This window comes from Podarcis raffonei, chromosome 1 (genome assembly GCF_027172205.1).
Source record: "Podarcis raffonei isolate rPodRaf1 chromosome 1, rPodRaf1.pri, whole genome shotgun sequence".
NCBI classification, from domain to species: domain Eukaryota; kingdom Metazoa; phylum Chordata; class Lepidosauria; order Squamata; family Lacertidae; genus Podarcis; species Podarcis raffonei.
The window spans coordinates 76,317,736-76,342,483 of NC_070602.1; the positions used below are offsets into that span (position 1 = coordinate 76,317,736).

A 24,748-nucleotide genomic window follows, 5' to 3' on the forward strand; every position below is an offset into this window, starting at 1 on the left:
TCCAGAGATTAAGGAGCTCGGCTGTGACATTTCAACACATATCCTAATAAGGGCAGCAGACTGGCTTGCCATCTTAAGAGATGCAAAGGACAAAATCCCCCACAACCTCCTATTCATTCTGCTTGCTCTTTAAGACGGAAATAAGGTAGACTAGACAAGTAGCATTGATTAAGGCACTGTGATCTACATGTGAGCTCTTCTCAAAGTCTCACTAGTGGGACATGGGGCAGAACTGATGGAGTGTTTTCACCTGGACCAAGTCCCACGTAGTTTGTGCAAATTATTTAGGAAGGAAATGTTATATTTCCCCTTCAATTACTTCAATTGGCAACAGAAATAATAATCCAGAGTGACACAAATCAGTATCCTCTAAGAGCTAGGGCAGGGAAGCAAGTATCTTGTGTCATTGTGATGGGTGGGAATGTATTTAGGCCATAATTCCACATTTAATAATGTAAAGGCCCCTGCCCAGTCCAATTAGACAAGATGCTCACTCCCTTACCTACCCATGTAAAATATGCTTCCCCAGGGACCTGTGTAATTAACAAAAGAGGCGCACCAAATGTCTTAGCACTCTGCATTCAAACACATATCGCACCCCACCTCCCCTTACTGTGGGATCCCCTGAAGTGGAGATTGAGCAGCGCTGGGTGTTGATAGCAGACTTTGATCTCACTACAACAGGATTCTCAGGCATAACACTTTATTTTCCTCATAAGCATAGATGTGGAAGGAAGCATAGGGATGCCTTCAAGGAACTACGGGGGTGGGTGTTAAACCTCCTTTGTCATCTCTATAGCTCCACCCCACCATGGGCTCTATTTATTGGTCTATAGTGTTACAAACTGCATATTTGCCAAGATACTTTGTAGTTGGTATCTGCTGAAATTGTTTGATTGTATTTAGGAAACATATACTGTATTAACTTCCTCCAGATTCTGCAGCAAATTATTTATTGATACTGTGCTTCAATGTCGACAACTTGTCATTCATGTTAGTTGAATTAAGTGACTAAAACTGGTATGTTTTTCTTTCTTGGAACTAGAGAAACAGCAGCATTTCATCCTCAGGTTCCATAAGTTAAACATTTTATATTGCTTAAAATGTAAATGTTTGTGGGGTTAATGCATTAGTGGGTAACCTGTTATTGTAATGACAAACCCTTTTCCACAATAAGCATGTTTTAGGAAGGGGGAAGACAGCAGGCAGAGGGAGCCAGGGTGAAATTATATGGAATGGAACTATGGTGACTTAAGTTGAAGGCATATGGGTTGAAAGCCTATTATCCACTACAACCCTTAAATGCACAGCAGGTGGTGCTATACAAGATCAATAGCACTTTTCTTTGATTCTGCCCTGAGGAGACTGGTAGGATCTTAAACTGTGTGGCTTTTAAACTCAGAATTGTAAGGAACAGAAGTTCAAGTTAGACGTGGCTCTGATGCAAAATATTTGCCTGCCCCTAAAACCAGGAAAACACTATATCACTGATCTTGCACTTGTATGTCTATTATTTTTTTACTCAGGACGCAAGGGAGAAACGTGCTAGGAGGAAGCCACGCTTGGCAAATCCACACCGTGATCAGCTCCCGCAGGAAACCGATGTCCCCACTGTGGAAGGACGTGTGGATCCAGAACTGGCCTCCACAGTCACTTACGGACTCATTGTTAAAACCGTGTTTATGGAAGACAATCTTACTCAGCTACGAGTGATCGCCAAAGAAGAAGATTACTTTTTTGTCACCTTTAGCAAGTGTGAGCATGATAGTCAGCAAGACTGTGTCAACCTTCTCACCACCTGTTGCTGGAGCAACCTGCTGTCACTCTATCTAGCTCTTCTTCTAGCTATGTCTACATCCTAGCATTGATACTGTGTGTCCACAAACAGATAGATCTGTAGCTCCCTTGCTCCAAATTCAAGTGAGCCTATAAATCTCTAAAATGTGCACATATACACAAAATAGATGCACAGCAATTAATTAGCTCCACAATATGAACACTACAAATCCCGCAATGCAGTGTACTTCAACAACAAAACAATTCATCCTGCCAAATTCCGATGGTCTCATTGCCCTATGGTGTGTATATGATATGCACATATTATAAGGGCTTATCCATGCCAGAGTTTAACATGTAGTTGCCGTTGTTTGCATTCCCATTTAATTTGCATCATCCACATGAAGTTCCCCACAAACATGAGATACCCTTCTGGTTTTCCCCTATAAATTTTCCTAATCAAGGAATAATCCAGTAAATTTGGGGTGGGGGAAAATGACTCCAAAATACTTCATCTGGGACAGCAGATGCATCACTTTCCCCTGTGGGTGGATCAGATTTCCATTTTTGCTGCTACCCTTTCCATGCCCCTACCCATCATCAGTTCTTTCCTGGCAGCAATGGTGTCTATCTCCAATGAGAATAACCACAGCTGCATATTTTTTCTTGTTTTTGGACTTGGTGTTCTGATAGCAGCACTCCTATGGAGGTGGCAGCTAATGAAAGTAGCAGCAAATACCAGCAGCAGCTTGCCGGCTTGGACGAGAAAAAGAACAAGCTGCAAACAGCAGCCTTTGGGTGCTGGACGCCATTCACTCCATGTCCACTACTTTCAAAAACCATGTGGGGTTCTTCCCCTGCCTGCTCAGCCCTCAAGTGCTGGGAGAGTGGCTCATCTCCCCTCACAGACAGAGATCCTGAGGAGAGCTGTAGCTCAGGGAGGGTGGCACATTCACACACACACACACTACTCGTGAGATAAAATGGTATTCATCTGAACCTGGCCCTTCTCTCACACAATTTCAGCAGTTTTAGGACAGACACACACCTCTCCATGCCTGTCATCACATTTCCCTGTATCCTGTAGCTTCACACCAAATGAACAATTAGAATTGGATAGGAAACCTGTGGTTATCCAGATGTTGTTGGATACTTCCCTTGAAGCAGCATGGCCATCTTCAGGGATGATGGGAGAATCATCAGATGTTCAGCAACATCTGGACAGCAATTGGTTCCACTGAGGTGTCCATTTCTGGAGAAGGGCCAGTGTTAGACCCTTAGATGGTATCTCACAGTAGAAGAAGTTCTTTCAGATCAAGAGATGCTCAGCAAGGTGCAAAGGTCCACCCTTGGCTACAGTCAACATGAATGAGTCCCAACACTGATCTACATATCTCAGTGTTCTTGACTCTAACTGGGAGCAGCACTGCATACAGCAGAGGCAGCCAACAGTCCCTTGCCAGGTGTCCTGGACTACAGCTCCCATCAGCCCCAGCCAGCATGGCAAATATTCAGGGACAATGGGAGTTGTAGTCCACCATATTTGGGGGCACCATGGTGGCTACAATGCACACAGCACTGCAGGACACAGTAAGAGCATTAATGGTAATTGCTGTTCTAAATTCAATTAATAGCATAGCAATATCAATACAAGACAATTATATACATTTTATTAAAAAAAAACAGATTTGTGTCTTTGATATGCATACCTTCTAAATATGCATATTTTACAACAATGGCTACTCACTTGAGCAGAACCTGTGAGCTGGCTAGTGAGGAATAATCACTTGTTATCTGGAAAGTGGGAGGTGCACCCTCTTCCTTAAATGATGGGGTAACTGAAAGTATAAGTATTACATTCTTGCTCTCCACTGTATCTTTCCACTTAACATGAATTGTGGTGGGGTGAGGTGGGGGGCAGAGAAGCAGCCCTGATAGACTGAAGGTGTTGCTTCTGTTTGAGCAAAGAAGACTTGCTTGATTGGGGACAAGTGATTTTGTGGTGGGATTTTGAGTTGTATTTGGTGAAACAGGAAGAATGTGTTAATATATGACTGACCGGGGTTGCATTTAAGAACACATGATATTTCTAGATTCTTAAAACATTGATAATTCCAACTTTTTGATGCTAAGGAAAAGAAACCCCAGAGGTTTACAGATAAACAAAAATGGAATAATGAAAATTTCCGCTCCTCAATTGGAAACTAGCATCATAAATAATTTATTGTATGCTCTTCGCATCTAGTCTTGGGACACAGACAGCTCATAACTCCTGCACTCTACTGACCAAGACCTTGAGAATAGGAAGAATGCAAGAAAGACGGTGGTGGTTGTAGTGAGCTTGTTCAGAAAGATCATAATAGCAATTACATTGTGAAATATCCCAAGGAAATGTTCTGCAGTCATCCCATTGGAAGTGCACACACGTTGCAAGCAGTAATTCCTTTTTAAAAAAATATGTGCATGTACTACAGTGCAGGATGAATGGAGAGAACCTGCAGGGAATGTCCTTTAAGGCTCTGCCGTGCATCATCTTAAGGGTGGCTATTCATGCCAGCCCTCTTGTTTATCTTCTGCATATAACATTTTAGCTGACTGGCTGAGCAAGAAACTTCACCAGAAATGGACAAAAGCCTTAGAGAAGCGGATGGCTTAAAGGGACAAGAGAATCACAGTCCCTGACTTGTCAGGAAGCTTTGGGGTAAGCTGGGATAAACACCAGGGGATATTTAGGATCCCAACAGTGTGAGAGAATCTGGAACTAGAAAACAGACTAGTCGGATTTGATATTTTCTTTCAGCTTATCCGAGCTTAAATGGAGTTCCCCTCCTTGTGTTTCAGAACTCTCTTCTGGAACTGAGCCACTGCTGAATATACGTATATTTGGTCTGCAACAGGGGGAAAGCAGGGAAATAGAGGGGAGTGTTTTAAGAAAGGTAGGGTGGTAGGTGAAGCCAGCCCAGCCTTAAATTTTAAGTAGCTATCCATCCCCTCACCTCTCCTCTCCTCCCCACCCCCATGAAGGCCAGAGCTATCTCCCCATCCTCTTATCAAACCTCATTCCCTCTGTCTATGATGGCAAGAGGAGTGAGAAAACAGGGAACGTGACTGGGCAACTGTGGTGCCACTTAGAATTTACTGCAGATTGGGGTCAGGCACTGCCAGTTGCTGACCCCTACATTCCCTCCCCCCCCCCATTTCTTTAAACACATTCTGATTAAATGAGATGAGGGCTAGTTTACATGATTTTTTTTAATCATTGCTTAGCACTTCCCTAGCATAAATGAGGATGCCACACAGTAGGAATGTCATATGCCATTGCAACCTGCAAAAAAACAAAAATAAACTTCACTCTCCACATGCTGGCCCATTGGCACCCAAGCAAACATGCCACATAAGCCGGTTAACAAACCGAATCACACTGCTTTCAGTCAGGCTGTGTTAATACAGTGCAAGGCAATTCCAGCAGCTTTTGCAAAACTTCTGATGTTCCTCCAAAAGAAAAGTTTACCCGGGTCGTTCATGATTTTGCACCAACACAATCTTCCCTCAGAAAGCAAAATTCTTATCAGATTTGCATCTTCAGATACTTTCCTGGGAATAAAAGTTAACGTGGCAGCTTAAAGCAGGGCTAGGAAGTTGCTATCAGGGTGTGCAGCGCTCTCCCAGCAAATCTATTTCTGTGATGCAAAGTCTCTGCTCAGTGCAGAAAGCTGAGTGCTTGCCTGCTAACCTACTTTATTCCAGCTGCAGTATCACTGTTATTAATGACACTGCCAAGCATAGGTGGACACCTCATCACGTGCACTCCTATGATGTGCATATTGATCCAGACAATTCTGTGTCACAGAACAACAATATCATAACAAGAACCACCTTTACAACAGAGAATCCCTCTCCAAACCAAGCTGAACTTAGGTTTGAGCATGCAGACACCTTTAAGTGGAACAAGGGCAAACAATGAATTCTCAGACTCCAAAGCAGTATCTAAACATGCATGCATTTGAACCAAATCGATAAAGAACACAGGAAAAGGGGAACATGGGAAACATCTATATTTTCTTGGCCCTGTAACAACTCATCAAGCAACTTAAGAGTTAGAAAGAGGGAAAGAGAGCCTTTCTGCACATTAGATAGAGAATGAAGTGGCAGAACTCTGGGCAGTACCACTTCATGGTGAAAGTGGGGGAGGGGGGTTCCATATTTTTGAATCCTCCTCACAAAAAAGGCTCTAATATGCAAGAAACTCAAACATCAGAGACAGAAATATGTGGAACCTTTCTCCCTGGTCTGTTAGTGGAGAAAGGAAGTTGCTTTGTTTTATTCTTTTCTCCAGGACAGAACATTTCAGGTCTATGGAACTCCTCCTCCTGCAGACTGAAGTGCAACAGTCCAGTTTTCTGCTGCCACCTCAGCCTACCACTTCATTCTGCATCAAGTGCACAACAGCACCCAGTTCTTCACTTTTGCCATTACACACTGCCCTGAAGTTTGGAGGAAAGCAAATCTAAAGAATTTAGTGGCAACAGGGGTGGGGGAATTGCACCTGCATACATACTCACCCAGAAGAGGAGGTTGAACACAAACATGAGGTACTTAATGCACTGCAGGCAGTTGTGAGCCATGCTGCACCTCTTCAGTTCTAGAAGAAAAATAAAGGAGAGATCCAAGTAAAAGACCACATACTTGTTCCCCTTGGGGGATGTGTACTTAGCCTTGGTGGCCTTAGGGCCTGGGTTGGTATGGAATCCAAAAAAAGAGTTGCTCGCGGCCCCAAACTGGCCGCCATACATGCTGCTATAGCGACGGAAGGCGCCATTTGGAAAACTGTAATCCTTGCTGTCCAAAGAAGGGCTCCTGTGATAGGTTGATTCATCCGTGCTAGATCTGCGCATGGTGACGTCAAAAGTGTTCCGCAATTTTTACTGACAATGATATTTGTAGGTTTGTTTTACTGGGAGTGGGGGGGCAGGTTGCAGGTGGTTTCCTTTATTTGGTTTCCCCACCCCCTATTGTTTTCTGCCAGCTGTTCTTTTGCCTACCATCCTGACAAGGAAGTCAAAAAACAAAAACAAAAAACAAAAACAAAAAGATTGTGCTGTCAATGGAGCCAGTTGGCTAACAGAAGCCTGCTCAGCCAAGAGTTAGAAAAACAACACGCTTACTTGTTGAGAAGTCTCTCCTGCACAGCAAACATTCTCTTTGGTGTCACAATCGCCCCCTCCCCCCGCTATCAAAAAAAAGAAAAGCAAAAGAGAGAGATACTATACCCAAACAAATTGTTTTGCTTTGGTTTTTTAAAAGAGAAAGAGAGACAAAAGTGATCTTGTTTTTGTTTTATCCCAAATGCCATTTAAAGTCTTGACTCCACATTGCCTCTCAAAAACCAAAAACCAGGGATGCTGCACGGAACGGAGGCTAAGAACAAGAGGGATTATCCAAAAGGCAAGCAGCTCCCGTGCCCGGCTCCTCTTGGACACATTGCTTTGCCCAGAGATGCTCAGTTCCCTTTAAATGATCTCCCCGTCTCCCTTCGCACAGAGAAAGCCCACGGCAGGAAGAAAGAGCGACCCGTGCTTCATTCACAGCGCTGTCACTCCTTAGAGATTCCAATCCAGTCATGCTCTCCCTGTGCTACTAACACAGTCCCAGCTCTCCTGGTCCATTCCTGCATCTGAAGCGAGAGGCAGGAGGAGAGACGCTTTTCTTTACTGTATCTCATGAATGCCTGCTCAGCACTCTCTTCGGCTCATGCCCCCCTCCCTAGCCAATCAAATTTACTCTCACGCTACGCTACTCTCCCTCCCTCCCCCCTCCATCACCTTCTTCAAAAAAACAAAAAACACTTCCCCTCTGTTTCTTCACAGCAAATCCAGCATGAGCTGCTTTTAACCAATCGGTGCACAGGTGAAGAAACTACTGCATGTGTCTCCGGATTTAACCAGAGACGTTCCCAAAGATAATTGCATTCTCACTCTGTCCGGTGTACGGGGTGGGATTTTAATCATCCCGGCTGCCATTGGCTCCTTAGATTTATGGTCCCTTAGGAAGGAGCCACAGAATTTACAGGTGTTCTAAGTGTAATTGCCCTCAAAAGCAGGGAGCGTATTAAGTCTTGTACGAGGTGCTTGTTTATGGAGGAAAGACTCCTAAGCTTCCCTGGAGATTCTGCTTCCCTCTTTATCCCCCATCCCTGCACCCCTAAGCTTCAATGACATGCCTGGGCAGCTGCTGAGATGATCCCTTACTGTGGGGAGGTCTGTGTTTCACTTCTTCATTGTTCTGATCCAACACATCACTCACTTGATTGTCCTGACAGCTAAGTTTCTCTCTCAAATAGCCCCCTCACAGCAGATTCCCAGAACTCCCAATTCAGTGCAAAAAAAAAAGAAGGGCCAAAAATTGCTCTGGAAAAAATGCTCTGGAAAATTGCTTCCTTTCCTCACTCTGGGAAGCTCACCCCGTGACCCCGGGCCAGTCACCATCTCTCAGCCTAGCATACCTCACAGGGGTGCTGTGAGGATGACATGGGGTGGGGCATGCATGTTGCCTTCAACTCCACGGAGGAAAAACAGGTCATATATGTTATAAATGGATCAATGAAACAAAACATAGAGACTGCATGCCACCTCCACTATCCGTCTGATCCAACAAAAACCCTGGGTTGGCTATGTGGACGGGACAAGCATGGGTGATACTACTTTGGGCAAGTGAGGGTCGGAGGTGGATATGCTCCCCTTATATAACTAAGGTTGGACGTGGGTGGCACTGTGGGTAAAACCTCAGTGCCTAGGGCTTGCCGATCGTATGGTCGGCGGTTCGAATCCCCGTGGCGGGGTGAGCTCCCGTCTTTCGGCCCCAGCTCCTGACCACCTAGCAGTTCGAAAGCACTCTTAAGTGCAAGTAGATAAATAGGTACCGCTTTATAGCGGGAAGGTAAACGGCGTTTCCGTGTGCTGCGCTGGTGCTGGCTCACCAGAGCAGCTTCGTCACGCTGGCCACGTGACCCAGAAGTGTCTCCGGACAGCGCTGGCCCCCGGCCTCTTAAGTGAGATGGGCGCACAACCCTAGAGTCGGACACGACTGGCCCGTACGAGCAGGGGTACCTTTACCTTTTACCTTTATATAACTAGGAAGGGGTACTTCTAATACTGACTGCAGTGGGTAGTCTCTCCATTTACAGGTTAGGGAGCCTCCATCTACACCACCAAACTGGCCAGGTCCGGGGGGCGGGTCCTCTTCCATCTGTTACTTAATTCAGCAAGCAGTAGGGATTTCAGGCTTACATGGGAGGAAAGATTATCTTATGGCCAAGGCCCAGGCAAATGACTCGGGGAAAGAAAACCAGATCATGTTCTGCTGCCATGATGCCACATTTTGCCAGTTCTCTTGATTTCATCACAAACAGGACCATTGCTGGTGCTTCCATAAAGCTCTAATGAGCTAGAGACACTAAAATAAATCATGAACATCAAGAATAGCCCAGACCTGCAGAGAAAAGTGTGGGAAAGCCATACACGGCAAAGCAAAACCATGGAAAGTAAACACACACACACACACACAGAGAGAGAGAGAGAGAGAGAGAGAGAGAGAGAGAGAGACAGAGACAGACAGACAGACAGACAGACAGACAGACAGACAGACTTCTCTTCGACTTTCTTTGATTTCTTTTTCTTTTTGAACCTCTGGAGTCAGCAATACTATAAACAGCTTTCTAAGCTTTGCCTTTATAGTGAACAAAAGTGTAGTGCTGAATTCTTCCTTCTCCCCCCTTTTGTTCAGGGCATTTCACTAACGTTGCATGCATGTCCACCATGGGTGCTATTTTTTGGCAAGTTTATACAAGATTCAGTTGAGAAACTGACTTTGCAGTTCGGTCTGCGTGGTGGTGACGACAGGCACTGAATATGCACAGCTCATAGTCCTATGGTGTACTAATGTCCCTCGGGATTAGGAATCACTGATACACACATCACATGAAATATATCATTGGGCAGCAGGAGGAAGTGACTGGTTAGCAATTTAAACACCTTGATGCGGAAAGAACATACACAATCTGAAAGCAGATCTCTTTCCCAAATCATATTTCTTGGGGAGGCAATCAAAGAGAATTTGGCTTAATTAAACAGTAAAATAGAAAAAGAATAGAAGATAGAAATATTGAATTGTAGAGTTGGAAGGTACCCCAAGGGTCATCTAGTCCAACCCCCTGCAATGCAGGAATCTCAGCTAAAGGATCCCTAACAGATGGCCATCCAACCTCTGTCTAAAAACCTCCAGTGAAGGAGAGCACACCACCTTCCGAGTTACTGTTCCCCTGTTGAGCAGCTCTTACCATCAGAGAGTTCTTCCCAATGTTTAGTTGGATTCTCTTTTCTTGTATTTTGAATCCATTAATTTGGGTCCTACCCTCTGGAGCAACAGAAAACAGGCTTGCTCCATCTTCCACGTGACAGCCTTTCAGATATTTGAAGATGGTTATCATATCATATCATATCATAATATCACATCATATATCATGATGTTGCAAACCATCTCTGCAAGGTCATCCTTGCAAGGCATGTACTTGTTTGAACTACAAGGAATTTATTAAAAAGACAGGCAATCAGCTGTTCTCTCTTTCCCCAACCCAAATGGTCTTATCAAACACAAAGATAGATACTGGGTGGGATTAAACTAATGAGTCCTATCAGTGGAAGCCCTGTGGGCTCCTAGAGCTCAGCATGTTGTCCAAACCCAATCTTGCAGTTAAGCTCTCCCCTCACTAATCATGAGCTGGGGCTAGAAACAAACCTTTGCTACAAACCTACAACAAGCATTTGTGTTTTATCTACTTCCTAAATTCCTCTTTTAAATCCAACAAGGCTCCCTGTATACCTGCCTGCCCCTTAGCAGCCTCCCCTGTCCTTATTTGGTGTCAGACTTTTCCGCTTTTTCTCCAGTTGCCTTAGTACCACCAGCAGGTGACTCCTTATTTTATCCATCCTGATTCCGTTTGTCATCTGTAGATTTAACCAAACAGTTGCCAGACTAATCTTAGTGTGATCCTTGTAATTAGCAGTTGTTGTTTTTTCCTTATTCTGTCACAAACAGTTTATTGGATTACTGTGATACTGGCTCTTCATTTCACTGTTAATTCTCTATACATCAATTGTTAAGTTTTCCCCATGGTGCACTGTGAACCTTGATGCAAGCCTGAAACATGTGTAGTTCTGCCTGTTAACACACGTAGTCACTGACAGCAGTAGACACACAGTAAGAGTTCCTGATATATTTCAGTCATATGTCTACTCTGACAACACACATTACACACTATGCACCATCTCCCTCAGAAACACAAAGATGATTATTATTTCTAATGAGGAATAAGCAGCCCTTGCAAATTATCCCTATAAAGAAGCTGAAGCCCTGCACTCATACTAATATCAATAATAAAAAGAAGTGCATATCACATTTGGCTTATTGTGCAAGCCAATTTCTGCTCAGAAGATTCTCATTGTTAGATGTTTCTATACTCCTCCTGCATGCAGTTACAGCGGCAATGTAATTTATATGCTAGCCATCATGCATGCCGGTGCATCTTCTAACCTGGGAGATCAGCTAAGGTTCAAAGCAGCAGCAATTCAAAGGTACACGTACGGTACAAATGCTCTCACTGTCTAGTACAAAGCATTCAATCAAGCACAAAAATCAGTGTTAACTCTCAATAGGTACTATAGTCCCCGAGACAGCAACCATTTTCAAGGAGTCTTAAAAGCAGAGATTTCAAGGTGGGAGTAAAGAATGGAATTCAAACAATACAATATTAGCTTGTAGAAGTAATAGTCCTATGCTACCATCTCCACAATGTTTATTGTCCACTCCAGTCTGCCTTTACAGCAGGTTGATTCAAAGTGACCTCTGTCTCCCATAAACAAAGCAAGAAAAATGAAACAAAGCTGTTATACACTGCTGAAGTTTCTATAAGTAGCTACAACTTCTGTTTCGCACCAACACAGGGCATTTTCACAGATTACACTAAGAAAAAGAATCTCCCATGCCCTGCATCCTTAAAATAAAAGAAAAAAAGATGAGCAATTGGCAAACTATGTTTTCTTTTTAACAACCCAAAAAGACCCTTACTATGAAGCAAAATAGGATGCTTGTGCATAAAGGAAGATAACCTGGCTGTAGAGACTTCCAATGCATGCATGGGAATAGAAGATCTCTGCTGGATCAGAACAAAGGCCCATGTAGTCCAGCATCCTGTAATCACAGAGGCCAATCACATGCCTATGAGGCTGGCATCCTCTTGGCCTTCGTAGTACCTTTTCTTACCTATGGTATACAATCTATCTTAGCTTCCATTATTGTGGTTTTTAATAACCTCCAAGCATTCTGGAGAGATTTGACCATATTGTCTTTCTCTTTCATTTTACCAATCCTCTCATTTTTGAGATGCTTCCTCTTTTGAAGTCAAACATTTTAGCAACTGTCCACTTACATAAATGTTGCATTTGATAGCACTGTGGTCACTGTTTCCAATGATTCAACCACACTTATATCAACTGTTGTAAGGCATCTTTTACTCTCTTTACAATCAATTACTCTCATTATATATAAGGGTCTGGTGACTTCTGTTTCAGTGTATCTGAAGAAGTGTGCACGAACACGAAAGCTTATACCTAAAACTACTCAGTTGGTCTCTAAGGTGCTGCATTATAATTTTAAAATTCTTTTGGAAGGATTCTTTTAAAGACTTTCTTAGATCATATAACTTTTTTGAAGACTTGATTCTTTTAAGGGAGTTTTTAGGTTTTTAAGAAGAGTCTTTTTAACTATCTTTTTAAAGAATTATTTTAATTTATTTTGACTACGACAGACCAACACGGCTACCTACTTGATTCAAGGCATCTAGATTATCAATAAATTGTACCTCTTTGGCATAACTTTGACACATATCTACCCAGTCTGCGTGGGATTGCCTGAACCCATCAATTACTTCTTTTGACATCTCCTTGATGTCATTCTCCTTCTCAAGATCACACTGGGCATTTTGGTCAATGGGGTGGAGGGGCAATGATAGCACTTTCCCAGTACTAAATTAATACTGGGGGCTTGAATCATCTTCCTTAACAATTATTTGGAAGAGTTTTGCTGCCCTGTAGTTTCCAGATTGTTGGGCTCTATGTTTTCTTTGATGTACAGGGTGACACCACCTTCAACATGCCTGTCTTATAGCGTTTGCATCCGGAAATAATCATGCCATACTGCTTTTCTCCATTCCCCAGATTTCCATTATACTTGCTATTGCTATGCTTTTCTTTAAAACCCAGTCCTCCAGCTCATCCATCTTGGCTCAAAGGCTTCTAGAATTAGCATATAAATACCTATGAATGGTGTCAGTCTCCAAATGCCTCTGGCATATGCATTTTGCCTATCTGTGATTGGGCCTCTTTGAACTGCTGTCCTATCCTTCTGCACATTTGTTGCCTGGTTTCTCCAGTTTGGCCGTGTGTGTGTGTGTGTGTGTGTGTGTAGCAATCCTATGCATTTTTACAAAGGAGTATTGGAGCTTACACCTACTTTTCCATAAGGAAAAGTTAACAAAGCAATGACAACCACACCAGTTTGATTAATTCTCATGATGTCATTTAATGGAAATCATACTGAACTGAACTTTGTTCAGCTGAACAGGTTATTAGGTTCCTTGATGAAAATCCTGGTCTGAGGAATAACTTTTAAAAATTAACTTTGGCAGCAGCAGATTTTATCCGTGCCTCATTAAAAATGTTTATTCCATTTAAAAGTAGGCGGCCAGTGTGGCAATAAGCTCAAAGAGCATGAATTTGATGGTAAAGCACATTGAAAAATGATGGGCATTCCAAACTATAATCAGCTTATAAATAAAGTTTCACTGGAGCAGTTAACATTAAAATGGAAACATGAAACAATCTAGTGGGTTAGGGAAGACTATCTGAAAGAAAAACAATACGTAAAAATAATACTAAACATTAACATGAAAGAAGAATGCACTGGAATCAGAGGAAGCAAACCCAAGAAGCCAGCTGCCTAGAATGCAATCAGCACTTCCCTCTTTCTTCCTGGATGTGGCTTCTCTCATCCAAAAATACCTTCAGAACACAGCAGGGGTTCTTTTTCTCCCTGACAACTCTGAAGCCACTCAAATGGAAGAAAAGAAGTTCCCCTTCTGATGAATATTCACAGATGGGTGTTTGCTTTCCTGGGATGCTGCACACAAGCTTCTGTATGCAGACTCATGGTTTTCCATGCATGCATGCATGGCATGCTTGGTTTCAGAAGAAAATGGCAAGGTTCACTGCATGTAAAGAATTTGGTCCGAGGAATGTAATACGCTATATATAAATTGGTCACATATAGACATGGAATCTACTCTTGCTACATATTGTACTGTAGTACACACACAGCAAAACACTGGTGTATTTTAAAAAACAACTTATTAGATAGCAAGTATGTGTTTTGGCCTCTATTAACTTTAGTTTCAGCTTTCCTGGTGGAAAAGAGATGGCTTCTTCATAATTACAAACCTTGCCCCTCTGTGTGTTGGTAGGGAATAATTCTTTGGAATCAAGCCAACACAAATAGCTGCCAGGGGCAGTAAAAAAAGAAGCAAAATGAAGTGACTTAAGTCCATCTCTCTTACACACACACAAAGCACTGGAAGTGTTCCTGATGAAGGTGAATAAAATAAACCGACATTTGAACCTTGTTGAATGCCATCAGTTTGATAATCTCAGAAATGGTTTAGGACTCTAAACTGGAATTTTAAATGGCAAGATGTAAATTAGGTCAACTTCTGTCACTGGTTCCATCTATAGGATGTTTCCTTTCTTAACCTGGATTAATGTATGGGCAGAAAAATGAGTTTATTCATTCTCCTGGTAGGAAGAATTGTGTAGTTGGTTAGAGGTGTCATACATGAAGGAAGAGGGGGAACACACACACCCCGACACAGCTACACAGGTATGGCAACCACAGAATATATTGACTATGCATATTTCGATCAAACGTTAAACAGAAAAAAGTAACTCATGAACTAGCACTAGAGCAAAACATATGTGCAATATATATTTCATGTGTCTGGCCTTATATAGCTACTACTTTCACATTTTTCTGTCCCCCAGCGCTGGCCACTTTAGGAAAAAATCTTAAATTCGTGGGATATTTCTTCTTTTGACAGTATCAGTACAAACTGTAAAGCAAAAAAATTCACCCAAATGAATGGAAGTTACAGGAGAACAGTGTTCGGTGGACTGGGGCCATTTTTATTTTGAGACAACAATTTCAACCCTTTTGGGGTGGGGACCTATTTTGTGGCCAAAAGGTAGGTTAGAAATAGTCATACAATGTCCTGTGCATGAGGAAGTTTGTATACTTTTGCCATGGAACTATGATGTGAAGAAAGTTAAATACACATGTGAGAGATATGACGATTTTCAGAAGTTGAAAGAGGAAGAAGAGCTCATATACCTGCCATATTCTGAGTTCTGTTTGTTGGTCTGCCAACCATGTAGAACTGACAGCAGCCCCAGGGAGACACACAACTCTCCATCTCACTGCAGGTGCTATACTAAAATGGCAGCTGGGTCAGTCCCGTGTGTGACACAGGGTAGCCATAAGAATGCTTTCAAAAACAGAAATACAAAACTTGCATCCAAAACACTTTTACATCTGGAAAATGACCACCAAATATTTCCTAACCTTGTTGAAATCAACATCAACGTTCCTTTTCTGACATTTACATCCGAGGATCCAGCTTTAGTGCAGGAAAGTGCATCTTTGCAGTTTCAAATACAGGGCAGTTTCTATAGTCTATACATATTACAAGGTGGGGTGGAAGTGTTTTGCTCTAGTAATAGTGAAGGATTCAAAGTCCATTTCCCTCTGCTGATTTCTTACTCTCTTCACATTCTGACAGGAGCTGAATGTGTGAATACACTTCACTGACAGGTGTGGCATGTGAGAGGATATAAAAGCTCTACCTGCGGATTTGATCTGTGATAGCTCATGTACCATGTGAAGTTGAATCCATTAACATGATGAACATTGAGCTTCTTACATGTACTGGTTTATGGATTTGTTTTTCAGACCTAAATTGTTTTAATTGTAAATTGTTTTTAGTATGTTTATACTATAAGCTTCCTTGGAAGCCCTTTTAACAACAACAAGAACAAAACAACTATTAATAATAATAATAATAATTATTATTATTATTATTATTATTATTATTATTATTTACTTATACCCCGCCCATCTGGCTGGGTTTCCCCAGCCACTCTGGGCGGCTCCCAATAGAATATTAAAAACACAATAAAACATCAAACATTAAAAACTTCCCTAAACAGGGCTGCCTTCAGATGTTTTCTAAAAGTCCAATAGTTGTTTATTTCCTTGACATCTGATAGGAGGGTGTTCCATAGGGTGGGTGCCACTAATGAGTAGGCTCTCTGCCTGGTTCCCTGTAACCTCACTTCTCGCGGGGAGGGAACTGCCAGAAGGCCCTTGGTGCTGGATCTCAGTGTCCGGGCAGAACGATGGGGGTGGAGATGCTCCTTCAGGTATGCTGGGCCAAGGCCGTTTAGGGCTTTAAAGTTCAGCACCAACACTTTGAATTGTGCTCGGAAACGTACTGGGAGCCAATGTGGGTCTTTCGGGACCGGTGTTATATAGTCTCAGTGGCTGCTCCCAGTCACCAGTCTAGCTGCCACATTCTTGATTAGTTGTAGTTTCCAGGTCACCTTCAAAGGTAGCTCCACGCAGAGTGCACTGCAGTAGTCCAAGCAGGAGATAACTAGAGCATGCACCACTAACTAAGGGGCAGTCTATAAATATAGTAAACAATAAACACAATCATGTCTAACACATTTCCTACAGTAAGCATGCCCTTGCGTGTTATGATGAGAGAAGAGATTCTATGTCAAATATGTGCCATAACTTCATACTTACCTACCATATCAGAGTCAGACATTGTGTCTCTTGGGATGAGTAAAACACTTCTTGCCTTTTGTATCTGCTCTTTCTTTTGGGCCAAGAGAGCTAACATAAGCCATGCCACCACCATTTTATTTTATTTATCTGTCTCATTAAAGTTCTCATCCAGCAAACAAACTGCAGTGAAAGAAATATGTTCTTTGGAACACTGCGTCCAATTTCTGGGAGGGAGGGAGATGGTGCTAGCAGGCACGCAGGCACTAAAAGGACTCTGCAGGAGTAGTGGTCAATTATTTAAGAGGCCCCAAAGACTACTTTTTATTGCAAATTAAATAAAAAGTACTCTGTGATGGCATTAATTTCATATAACACACCTTTATCAACAACAACAGTATTCAAATGACTGCACTCTGGGTGGCAACAGCTCAAATACTGGGGCAAGTGGGGAGAGGCAGAAACACCTTGTTGTTTTTCCAAGACAGGAAAAATCCACTTTAATTCTTGGCCAAAAGAATTATGAGCTACACTTCTGAGTATTCATGTTCCGCATCCACAAAAGGGAAATAGTCAATTGGTACAAAAGGTAAGGATCTAGAATGGAGGGTATGAGAAATCTAGGTTCAGATTCAAAATTGGCTAAACTTCCTTCCTGGGTTTGGTAAATTAAGATTGGTTCACACATCCTTTTTCCTTAAGTTGTGAAGTCAAGCTGACATTCCCAGTAGGTTTGGGTATGTTGTATGGATCTTGTGGATGTTTCGTTCAGATCACACTCTACTAGATTTTTGGCAAGAGAGTTGAACAGGCACATGCCGAGTGGTGACCTGATTATGCGTGGCAACATTCGCAAGCCTAATTCAACACACGGAAATCTTTTTTAAAAGTCAACTTGCATTAACTTTGCAACACAAAAACCACATGAATTAGCTTCTCCCTGAACATCACTGCAACATTTCTCACTCTGTGGATGTCTTATTCACTCTGTGAAAATGCAGGACAAAACCACTTTGATCATACACTAACAATGATGGACCACAGTGTGCTCTAGAGCAACACACACACACACACACACACACACACACACACACACACAAAAACCCCCAGCCATACGGTCACTACTTACAACAAAAATTTGGCCTGCCAATTGGGACCAAGTTTGCTGAAAAGAGTAGGAAGTAGGGGTTTGTGTAGATGTTTCTTGCTGTGCATAGGACCTGGGTACTTCGTTTTTCCTTCCTTCTATGGGTTTTCTTTTTAGAGAATCCTCTTGACTATAGGTGCTAACCTCTCATCCAGGTTTCAAGAGCCTTTGCCTTTGGCATGGCAACTCTACCCCCTTCTGAGTCAGTAAGCAATCATTCATTTTGTGGATGTCTGTATTGGTGCCACACCTACATCTCTATGGATGACTGAAACCAATCCTTCCTTTGCCCTGGCTATGATTCCCAGACCTTTCATTATCTTGAGCCAATGCACTTGCCTCCCCTTAGAAAGCAGATTGTGCTGCTTGCTCAATATCCATTAGCAACAATAGCCAGAAGGGACATAATTTCCCCACTGCAGTTAATGGACTCCTGGCAAATATCGTTAGCAATAACCACAGTATACACAGAGACTCCCTACCTTGGCAGAGTAGAGAAGGGGAGGCTAGAGAAGGCTCTATACATGTTAGTCATAGCCACCTAGTTCTTCCAGAGTCGTGTACTGTATTTTTATGCACATACTGGTCCATGCCCCAACTTTATATTTTAGCACTTTTCAGAATTTAGACATACTTGGAGCAGTGTTCCAAGAACCATCATTTCTGAATCCTATGCACCTGTTTTCTTAACTATAATTTTGTCTTGGTAGACAATACATTGAAGTTAACTTGAGTATTTTGGGCCGTAATTATTGAATAGCCATAATAACATGTAAACAGAAGCACACATCAAGGCAAAAATTAGGCAGTATGTTTCAAACAGAATTTTAATATGAATTTTTAGAGCTAAACTGCTCATTGCCATCATTGCGGGGGGCAGGGGAGGACTGAATAAAAATTAGACGAAGAAAAGCCTTTGCTCATATGGGAGTAATTCTTCCATAGCTGGATGAACTATGTAACTCCAGTTTATTCTTACTTTTTCTTAATAAAGCACTGCAGACATCAGAAAATTAATAACCAACGAAAGGTAAAACAGGGGATAGCCCTAGTTTCAAGATCCAATCAATCTGCTATTCTTGCATCAATCTAACTTCCTCTGAAGTTCCTGAGCAGCCACAGCAACCCTCCCCCCAAACTCCACAGCACTAAAGCTATTTTAGACAATTCAGATACAAAATGCTGATGATCTAATAGGCTTTCAACTTCATTCCAGGTACCGTATGTAAGATGAAATATAATAGATAATTACACATATTTTTGATGGGTCAAGCTCCACAGAGAGTTATTCAATTTCTATAGCTTGCTTTACAACATACAAAAACCTGAAAAGGGGATCTGAAAAGCACACAAATGCACGTTTAACAAATGGGGAGTTTTTAATGCCCAAATGGAAACTAGGCACAAAACTCTCTGTGCTTTCAGTAAGAGCTACAAGACAATTTGTCCTTTGTGCCTTTGAAAATCTCCACCAATCTAATTAATGCTTAATGCAAACATTTCTTCCCATAGCTAGATTGTAAATTATTCAGTACTATTGTGGCTTTGAGAATTCACTCTTAGAAGTTGCTATTCTCCCTGTGTTTAGGTCCCAATAGGCACAAGGATTTTTCTTTCTGCTCTTGAAACAGATGACTTCCAAAATGGCTTTATTAACATTTCCAGCTCAAATAACACTATTCATGGTGGTGATGGGGCACAGATATTGTGGTTGTGCATCAAGGCCCCAATATGCAGTTCAAAGTGGAGATGAAAGAGCACCCCCATGTTTGCAATGAAAGGGGTCTGGACTTTGTACACATAACAAACAAGCATACACAAAGGCCCTGGGCACTCAAGAACTGCTCACTACCCTCCTGCTACCTTCTCTGCCTTCCCCTCCCCGAAGGCAGAGAGGTTTACCTTCAGGTAGGCAAACAGGGGAAGGTGCATGGCTCAGTGGCAGAGCAGCTGCTTTGCATGCAGAAAGTTCCAGGTTCAATCCCTGTCATCTGCAAGTAGAGCTGGGAAGGATTCCTGCCTAAAGCCCTAGAAGGCCCCTGCAGTCAGTCAGTGCAGATGATTCTGAGCTAGATGGAACAACAGTCAATCTCAGTATAAGGCTGCTCCCTATGTCCCTCTGAAAAATAAAAGGCAGAGGTGGCTGTGGGAATGCCCTAACAGCACCTTTTCCTGCTGGGAATTGGCATATACAAGTCAGAAGCTGGAAAATAGGAGTGCCAAACCAAAAAACAGGACGTTCTGGGATGCGAACAGAAGCCGGGATTGGCTTCTGTGATTCCGGGGTGTCCTGCTTAAAACAGGACATGCAAAATGTGAAGCCAAACCATGGCTTGGCTCAACACAGCACAGCAGCAAAACAACTAGGGAGGAGCAAAGTGGTCTCAATCTCATCCCCAGGAGCCCACATGCTTGCACATACTAAAAGTATGGTTTGGCTCAGCATGATGTGCAATCCAGGTCAATATCAGGAAAGGAGAGTACAAAGCAGGGGAGTTCCCAAAAGCATCAAGGAACCTAACAGGAAAAGTCCCAGCTTCCCACACCCCTCAATATGCCAAAGGCCCTGCTGATATCCATTTGAGGTGTAGAGGTTAGGCCAAGTTATCAAAAGGAAAGCATACAGAGGTGTTTTCTCTTTGTGTGCTTACTGTAAGGTTAGCAGATTTTTTCCAATGAATCCGGGGACACTTTTCAACTTCCTACTAAATAGATGGATTTTGTCAGGGAGCTGATTTGTAAATCCGGGGACTGTCCCAGGGAAATAGGGATGTCTGGTAACCTTAGCTTAGTGGGCAACCAAAAAGCAGGAGCAGAAAGAGTAGACCTGGGTTTCATTCTTTTTGATATATTTGGAAGTGCCCTGGAAAGGGCACATACCTATAAAATACCTGGAGACTGTTAAAAGATCTTCCAAGCACCTAGGTGGTCCAATTGTGTCCTATCTGTTGGGAAAATAAGTTTACTTATTACTTAAAACTTGTGTCCCTATTTGTTACTGAGAGTATTCTTAACTGCTCAAATTGTTTATAGTTTACAATTATATTCACCAAGTTGGCATTCTTTTGTTTGGGTGGTAGTTTTCCCTACTTGTGCAAGGACACATGCAAAGAGATTAATTGTAGTTTTTCCCAATAACAAACAATGAGGAGCAATGATAATTAATTGCTCTTGTTTGTGAGCCTGTACATGTGGCAGAAAGCACCGCTCCATGGATTAAAACACACAGAGATTCTAGTGTATGCATTAAACACACAAGTCCATCCTGGGGCTTTATTCTATGCAAAACACTAACAGCAGATTAACTGAAGCCGACAGGTTTTTTATTGTTATGCACTAAAGCTAGAATCCTGCAGTTTGAACTGGTACTGCAGAAGAATGGACAAAGGTATTCTTCCTGCCCTCTGCCTGTTGGCCTAGCAGGCTTTGGTCCTCAGCCAGCCCCAAAGCAGCAGTTCATATTATTCCGGTATAATGGATGCCAAAGAACTGCAGGTGCTTAACTGCTGGGCTGCAAATGATTCCTCCTCCTCCTCAGCAGCATCTCTGGCAGAGTTCAGGCCCTTCCTTCCGGAAGGCAAACAGCCAAGGTGTTCCAGAGGTCATCTCACACTGTTAGCTTCAGCTTCTGATCCATATTCACCGTGAATGCCCATTGCATTACAAAAAAGGCCATTGTTATGTTTACTATTTCTTCCTGAGCAGTAATGGGCATTGGATGGATACTGCAGCCAAGGCCAGCTTTACTATAATCTTCCCTGTGCAGTAAACACAATTGTTAAATGTGTCTGGGGGTTTTTCATTATAAGCTGTTCTTCAGTTGCTTATACCTCTGGTGTTGTACATACCTCTAAGACTGAGTACTTCTCAAACAGATGGGAAGAACAACTATGGATGGGTACTGAAGAATGGGATAGAGATTGCCACAGGTTCCCAAAGGTTCCCCAAAGACAACTCCCTGGAACAAGGTTCAGAGCAGGCAACAACTATGAATAACTTGAAACCTGAATGGAGTTTTTAAAAGCAAAGCAAAAAAACCCCCAAAACACAGTATCTCTCCCTGCCTTTTTCCAACTACAGAAAATGTACTTCCAGTAAAGTGATAGCTACCAGATGCTACCGGTGCTATATCAACTGCACTGGCTCCCGGTGGAGTACAGGATCAGGTTTAAGGTGCTGGTTTTAACCTTTAAAGCCCTATACGGCCTAGGACCCTCGTACCTACGGGACCGCCTCTCCTGGTATGCCCCACAGAGAAACTTACGGTCTTCAAATAAAAACATCTTGAAGGTCCCAGGCCACAGAGAAGTTAGGCTGGCCTCAACTAGAGCCAGGGCTTTTTCGGCTGTGGCTCCGACCTGGTGGAACACTCTGTCACAAGAGACTAGGGCCCTGCGGGACTTGACATCTTTCCGCAGGGCCTGCAAGACAGAGCTGTTCCGCCAGGCCTTTGGCCAGGGCACAGCCTGACTGCCTCCCTCGGCAATCTTCGCGGAGCTCTGGCCCAATGGTGGCCAGTGGCTTGAATTTAATTAATTTATAATGAATGATTTTAGAGTGTTGTTTGTGTTGTACTTTTGTATTGTTTTATTGTTGTTAGCCGCCCTGAGCCCAGCTTCGGCTGGGGAGGGCGGGATATAAATAAAATTTATTATTATTATTATTATTATAGCACGCAGAAGGAATCCTGGCTGGCCTGAACCTGATGTACGTATCTCCTGTATCTGTTACAGCTGCAGACACAGACTTGAAAATATATACAGGCTAGAAAGGCAATAGCAAAAAGGGGGGGGGGTGACAAAAATGTATTATATATTGAAGTGGGTTCCTTTGCAGCTTATTCTGCAGGGTGATGCAAACTTCCAAACATCCACACAAGGCTAACATTATATACAATGCATTTATTATTATTCTAATTGATATTACTGCTGCTTGTTGGAAGATGTAAGATCTGTAGTCCCTGCAGTTGGAGATTCTGTGGCATCTGGCTGGCTTGTTAAATATTGCCCTTTATGCGCTGCAGCATCATTCCAGCAGATTGTTAGCTGCTGCAGTAGTTGTAATATTTCTGAGTTGATAGCCTATGGTTGGTGGGTGGGCAGAATCTAGCCAAGATTTCTGTTTGTGATGGATGCAGGACACACAATGCTACAGATGAGGAATGGGGAACCTATGGCCCTCTGTATGTTGCTAGACTACAACTCCCATAACCCATCAGCCACGCTGGCTAGGGCTGATGAAGGCACGAACTGCAACTATAGGAGCTGCAGATATTTTATGTAATTGTTAAAATCACTTTGACATATGATTCGGCTTAAAAGTGACTGTGTCAAATAATAGTTTTCTTAGCACTGAGCCTAATTTTAAACTTTTGAGAATGTACCATTCAAAATGTATTTGAGGCTGAAATTTGGGAGGTCAGAAGTGTGCACACCATTTTAGAGGGAGTGGCGCCACCAGTACACAATAACAACCCCCAACACAAAAAGCTGTATCATTTTCCTCCTTGAAAAAATCTCTAAAATGCATATTCAGTTAGCCCTTTAAAAAAAAAAATCATCTGCAATGTCAAAAAAACCAGTCTGTAAACTTATCTTAAACTTTTATCTGAACCTTTTGGATATCCCCAAGGCCATCTAGGTAAATTAGATCATAACACATGAAAAAGAGCTACCAAGCTTGTACAAGCCAGCAACAGAGAGAAAGCACACAGGATTGAAAGTCAGTGTGTTTGGCTGCTATTCGCAGCTCCAATCTGCCACTTGACAGGCTGCAGTGTGGCTTTAGGGAAGTCATTTCACCACTGTCTATTTGGTACATTAGACAGCAAACCCTTTAGGGCAGGAAGTGTCCATCACTCACTACACAGAGGCACCTTGTGGAGGCATAACAGTGGCTTTCTGATCACGGCACAAGCCTCCAATTGCTACCACAGCAGAAACAGCAAACATGCCAAAAAGGAACCTGGTATTTCACAATTAGCCGAGGACAATAACTGCAACTTCAAAGAGGCAAATTGCCAAGTGAGAATGGCAATGGGCCACATTTCAACTGTAGTAACTGGTGCCAGCAAGCTGCTATCCAGAGTGGAAGGTCAGCTTTACTGTTAATTGCTCTTGTAACAACTAACAGCCTTAATTACAGTGTTTTATAGTTTTACTATAAGAGCAATTATATGTTGACAGTCACCCTTAACATTGATTATTTTGTAGTTGGCTGGGACACCAGCTGAGGCAGAAGAAATATCCCAGTATAAATCCACTCTGATTGAGTGATAGAGATTTGAAACGGAGTGAACAGCCCTTTCTATTGGCAAAGTAAATCGAGAGCCTTTACATTTCTAATAGCATCAACCTCATCTCCAATCAGCCTGGTGCAAAGAAAATAATTGGAAACAGCATGTTGCTTCACAGGCACACAGCTAATCAGAAGAGTCCCTTTATTTCTTAGGGCTTGTTACACTTCAGCTCTTGACACTGGGAAGTAACTGTTGCAGTCATCTCCAGGTAGCTGCAGGCCTATCACTAAGCCAGTGATATTCACTTCGGAGGCTCAATAGTTACTGTGTTTATGTGAGAACAGGTGGTGACCACCCCAAAGGAAAGCTCAATTCTCAGGATGAATGCAACAAACACATAATGCAAAAAAAGGGGGGGATATAAGCTGCAAGGATTCTGCTTTGAGATTTCAAGTTATTTGGAGATGGAATTTGTTTTCCACACCTGTTCAGCTATTAGCACCTACTTTATCAGAACCAGCAGCATCTGGAAAATAAAAAAGGAATTTTTCTAAAATTCACACTTCAATAACCAAGCCAAGTTTCAATCAACTCTTAAAGTCCTTCTAAACTGGGCTCAAAAGGGCAAATTGCATAATGAT

The 24,748-nt window shown here is 42.5% G+C and overlaps 1 protein-coding gene across 11 annotated transcripts in view; it reads right to left on the bottom strand.

Moving 5' to 3' along the window:
- TSPAN4 (tetraspanin 4) overlaps positions 1 to 24,748 on the bottom strand; it is a 502,529-nt gene that overhangs the window by 195,523 nt on the left and 282,258 nt on the right. For 9 of the 11 annotated variants that reach the window (XM_053394604.1, XM_053394662.1, XM_053394671.1 and 6 more), the window contains one exon: positions 6,339 to 6,418. The exons of 1 other annotated variant lie outside the window; for it this stretch is intronic. In XM_053394604.1, coding sequence (XP_053250579.1) covers positions 6,339 to 6,401 — 63 coding nt within the window. In that variant the 5' untranslated portion in view covers positions 6,402 to 6,418. Of the gene's footprint in view, positions 1 to 6,338; positions 7,506 to 24,748 lie in introns of those variants that run through there. One more of the 11 variants, XM_053394608.1, reaches the window with a different exon arrangement.